Source organism: Schistocerca serialis, chromosome 9, assembly GCF_023864345.2.
Source record: "Schistocerca serialis cubense isolate TAMUIC-IGC-003099 chromosome 9, iqSchSeri2.2, whole genome shotgun sequence".
Lineage (NCBI taxonomy): Eukaryota > Metazoa > Arthropoda > Insecta > Orthoptera > Acrididae > Schistocerca > Schistocerca serialis.
The window spans coordinates 383,302,685-383,307,488 of record NC_064646.1 but is presented as its reverse complement, the minus strand read 5'-3'; the positions used below and the strand labels follow the sequence as shown (position 1 = coordinate 383,307,488).

The following is a 4,804-nucleotide window of genomic DNA, read 5'->3' as shown; positions in this document are numbered from 1 at the left end:
ATCTTTCAATCTGTTTACTCCGGATGCATAATGTTTGCTTATGATCAAACCAAATTTTGTGAATCTTTGGTCCAAACACTGATCATATTAGAATTTTCTAGTATTTCGTAATATTATTTTTATTTTATTTTATTTTTTTTTTTTTTTTTTTACGACGTGACTTTGCAAGATACGGGTTTGTCGTCTATGAATTGCCTCGGAGAGCTGGTAATTTTTTATTTTAAGTTGTAGCTGTACAACGTGGCCAGCATGTTGTATGACTAACTCACATGCGTATATTAGGGAGTAAGGCAAAAACCATAATAACAAAACTAATTAGGCAGAAAGTAATATTGTTTTGTTGTATTTTACGTTTCAGGCACATAAATAAAATTGATGGTATTTTTGTCTTTTATTGTAGGTGTGACTAATGCGATGAAAAGATGAGCCGCAGGTATCTCCTGGTGGCCAGGAAGGTGTCACGCACACGTTGGACCGGGAAACATGTCCTGAAGATTGTGGTGAGTCAGCAGTGAGCAGCTGTGTCGATCTTCATTACCAGAGACCAGCTTTCAGAGCGGGGAAGCCGTAGTAATGCTTGCCATAACCGTGGTACCCATGCGCAGGGTAGCCGTAGTAATGACTGCCATAGCCGTGGTAACCGTAACCAGGGTAGCCGAATCCATGGTAACCGTGCAGATAGGGCCCGTAACCATGGTAGTGGGGCTCGTAGATATCGTCTGTAAACAGGAGAGATAACACAATTTATAGCCGAAATCATATTTTTCCAGGAATAGTACACGAATTTTCAGAAGTCTTCCTGTTAGAGAAATATGGGATCTCTCAATTTTCGTGATCTCGTACATATGAATAAATGTGAGTCACCGAAAAGGGATAATACGATTGCTCCATTTGCTTAATAATATTATTCAAAATTTTGCTCTTTCCTAGCAGTCACTGCCTCTTACGTATCCCCTGGTTCTTTAACAACGTATGTTCATCTTTAAAATTATTCATCTGTCATACAAAACGTCTATTATCACCTTCCCTCTACCATTTTTACCCTCCACGCTTCCCTTCTTGTTTCAGGATACTTTCTATCTACCGATCACTTATTTTAGTCAAGTTGTGCCATAAACTTCTTTTCACCTCAGTTCCATTCAGTACTTCCGCATTATTTTTTTTCCACACGGCTTCGTAGAACGTGATTCTCTATGAAAAAGCAGCTTTTGATCAATGTAAATGAGCGTTTGGCCTCATTGGCTGGGAGACTCCTTGCGGGGCAGGTCCGCCCGTCTTGGTGCAGGTCTTATTACATTCGACGCCACATTGAGCGACCTGCGCGCCGGATGGGGATGAAATGATGAGGAAGACAACACAACACCCAGTCCCTGAGTGGAGAAAATCTCCGACCCAGCCGGGAATCGAACCCGGGCCCGTAGGACGGCAATTGGTCACACTGTCTACTCAGCTATCGGGGCAGACTTTTGATCAATAATATGTCTACATTCAGTAATTTCAGTTTATCAAAAAATGGACGTCACTGTTATTTTCTCGATAGAACATTTAAATAAAATTCGTGCGAATATTATGTTTTAGTTGTCTAGTATTAAATTGTTCATTTTATTTGAACAACTAAAACAACCATTCACTCTTCGATATTCTCTCAAGTTTGTGCTGTCGTCTTTGAAAACTGTGTATTCACAAACGTTATTGTTGTAGTCTGTATTGGGAAGACTGGTTTGATGACGCCCTTCATGCGAGTCTGTCCTGTGCAAGATTCTTCATCTCTGCATAACTAGTGTCAGCTACATCCTGCTTCCTGTATTCAATGTTTGTCTTCCCTCTGCAATTTTTACACTCCACAGTTTCTTCCATCACCATATTGTTTGCTTGTTGTCCCAGAATATGTTCTATCACAGTGGTTAATGCTTCTGAACTACTAAAAACCGTTCATTTTGCTATGTTCTGTCACATTTATAACCTCAAGTGTGAAAACTGTGTTTCACATGTGCATAACCAATTTTTCACGAATTGTGCATGCATTCTTCCCTTATTATGTATACCTAGGCTCTACCAAAACTTTGCGAATTTCTGTTACAAACGCACACTAATCTGCCGCAGGTACAAGAAAAGTTCGGTGTAGGTATTAAAATCCATGGAGAAGAAATAAAATCTTTGAGGTTCGCCGATGACATTGTAATTCTGTCAGAGACAGCAAAGGACTTGGACGAGCAGTTGAACGGAATGGACAGTGTCTTGAAAGGAGGGTATAAGACGAACATCAACAAAAGCAGAACGAGGATAATGGAATGTAATCGAATTAAGTCGGGTGATACTGAGAGAATTAGATTAGGAAATGAAAGTAGTAAAGGAGTTTTGCTATTTGGGGAGCAAAATAACTGATGATGGTCGAAGTAGAGAGGATCTAAAATGTAGACTGGCAATGGCAAGGAAAGCGTTTCTGAAGAAGAGAAATTTGTTAATATCGAGTATTGATTTAAGTGTCAGGAAGTCATTTCTTAAAGTATTTGTATGGAGTGTAGCCGTGGATGGAAGTGAAACATGGACGATAAATAGTTTGGACAGGAAGAGAATAGAAGCTTTCGAAATGTGGTGCTACAGAAGGATGCTGAAGATTAGATGGGTAGATCACATAATTAATGAGGAGGTATTGAATTGGGGAGAAGAGGAGTTTGTGACACAACTTGAAGAAGGGATCGGTTGGTAGGACATGTTCTGAGGCATCAAGGGATGACCAATTTAGTTTTGGAGGGCAGCCTAAAAATCGTAGAGGGAGACCAAGAGATGAATACACTAAGCAGATGCAGAAGGATGTAGGCTGCAGTAGGTACTGGGAGATGAAGAATCTTGCACAGGATAGAGTAGCATGGAGAGCTGCATCAAACCAGTCTCAGGACTGAAGACCAAAACAACAACAGGTACACGTTTCTGTCGCGTTGATGACACGACGCATGTCCTCCGAAAACTAGCTGAAACGTTGAAGATGAAACGATACTTCTAACCTCCGTTGGAGAATAAATTACATTATTTGAAAGAACAGTGGACTATTAATTTTGCCTACAGTATTGCACTTAACTGACCCATAAAATATAACGTAATCTCAAAGAAAAAAGCTATTTTTTAAAACATTTGTGACGTTGGCAGTTACGTGATTAACGTCGTGATGAAAAGGTACTCACCAATGACTTTGACCTTGTGCGTCTTGCAGTGCTTGTTGACGTGCCAGTAAGGGTCGTACACGCCGTAGTAGGGAGCCACCAGCTTGTGGACGGGGTAGTCCGCCTGGCAGCACGCCAGCAGCCCCAGGCAAGCCACGGCCAGTACACACACCTGCAACACCAGGGCCGCTTTCAACATCTTGGGAACGCCTTGCCGCTGTACTAAATAAGCTAACTTACGCGGCTAAACAAAACCACGTTCCAGACCAACTGGTACGTGGTAATTCACTCTGAATATACATAGTGAATGACTGCGGAAAATACTGCTAAAAGTTTTTATCTGACAAAATAAAAGAGAGATAGAGAGAGAGAGAGAGAGAGAGAGAGAGAGAGAGAGAGAGAGATTTGGTGGCAGAGCGCATTGCAAACGGTATTTGAAAATGCTAAGATGCTATACAGGGTGTTACAAAAAGTTACTGCCAAACTTTCAGGAAACATTCCCCACACACAAAGAAAGAAAATATGTTATGTGGACATGTGACCGGAAACGCTTACTTTCCATGTTAGTTCTCAGTTTATTACTTCTCTTCAAATCACATTAATCACGGAATGGAAACACACAGCAACAGAACGTACCAGCGTGACTTCAAACACTTTGTTACAGGAAATGTTCAAAATGTCCTCCGTTAGCGAGGATACATGCATCCACCCTCCGTCGCATGTAATCCCTGATGCGCTGATGCAGCCCTGGAGAATAGCGTTTTGTATCTCAGCCGTCCACAATACGAGCACGAAGAGTCTCTACATTTGGTACCGGGGTTGCGTAGACAAGAGCTTTCAAATGCCCCCATAAATGAAAGTCAAGGGGGTTGAGGTCAGGAGAGCGTGGAGGCCATGGAATTGGTCCGCCTCTACCAATCCATCGGTCACCGAATCTGTTGTTGAGAAGCGTACGAACACTTCGACTGAAATGCGCAGGAACTCCATCGTGTATGAACCACATGTTGTGTCGTACTTCTAAGGGCACATGTTCTAGCAGCACAGGTGGAGTATCCCGTATGAAATCATCATAACGTGCTCCACTGAGCGTAGGTGGAAGAACATGGGGCCCAATCAAGACATCACCAACACTGCCTGCCCAAACGTTCACAGAGAATCTGTGTTGATGACGATATTGCACAACTGCGTGCGGATTCTCGTCAGCCCACACATGTTGACTGTGAAAATTTACAATTTGATCACGTGTGAATGAAGCCTCATCCATAAAGAGAACATTTGCACTGAAATGAGGATTGACACTTGTTGGATGAACCATTCGCAGAAGTGTACCCGTGGAGGCCAATCAGCTGTTGATAGTGCCTGCACACGCTGTACATGGCACGGAAACAACTGGTTCTCCCGTAGCAGTCTCCATACAGTGACGTGGTCAACGTTACCTTGTACAGCAGCAACTTCTCTAACGCTGACATTAGGGTTATCGTCAATTGCACGAAGAATTGCCTCGTCCATTGCATGTGTCCTCGTCGTTCTAGGTCATCCCCAGTCGCGAGTCATAGGCTGGAATGTTCCGTGCTCACTAAGACGCCGATCAATTGCTTCGAACTTCTTCCTGTCGGGACAACGTCGTTCTGGAAATCTGTCTC

The 4,804-nt window shown here is 42.6% G+C and overlaps 1 protein-coding gene across 1 annotated transcript; it reads right to left on the bottom strand.

Moving 5' to 3' along the window:
- Window positions 1-534: 534 nt before the first annotated feature.
- On the bottom strand, window positions 535-3,360 carry LOC126419627 (prismalin-14-like). Its single transcript, XM_050086815.1, has 2 exons — window positions 3,183-3,360; window positions 535-719 (listed from the first exon to the last, which is right to left on the bottom strand). Exons 1-2 carry the CDS (start codon window positions 3,358-3,360, stop codon window positions 535-537), a joined length of 363 nt encoding a protein of 120 aa, XP_049942772.1.
- Window positions 3,361-4,804: the final 1,444 nt, after the last annotated feature.

What these genes read in the sequence shown, in the direction of transcription:
- LOC126419627 (XM_050086815.1), bottom strand. Translation starts at nt 3,360, where the DNA reads ATGTTGAAAGCGGCCCTGGTGTTGCAGGTGTGTGTACTGGCCGTGGCT. An exon ending in GCACAAGGTCAAAGTCATTG is followed by an intron (nt 720 to 3,182) that starts GTGAGTACCTTT and finishes TCCTGTTTACAG; the next exon opens with ACGATATCTACGAGCCCCAC.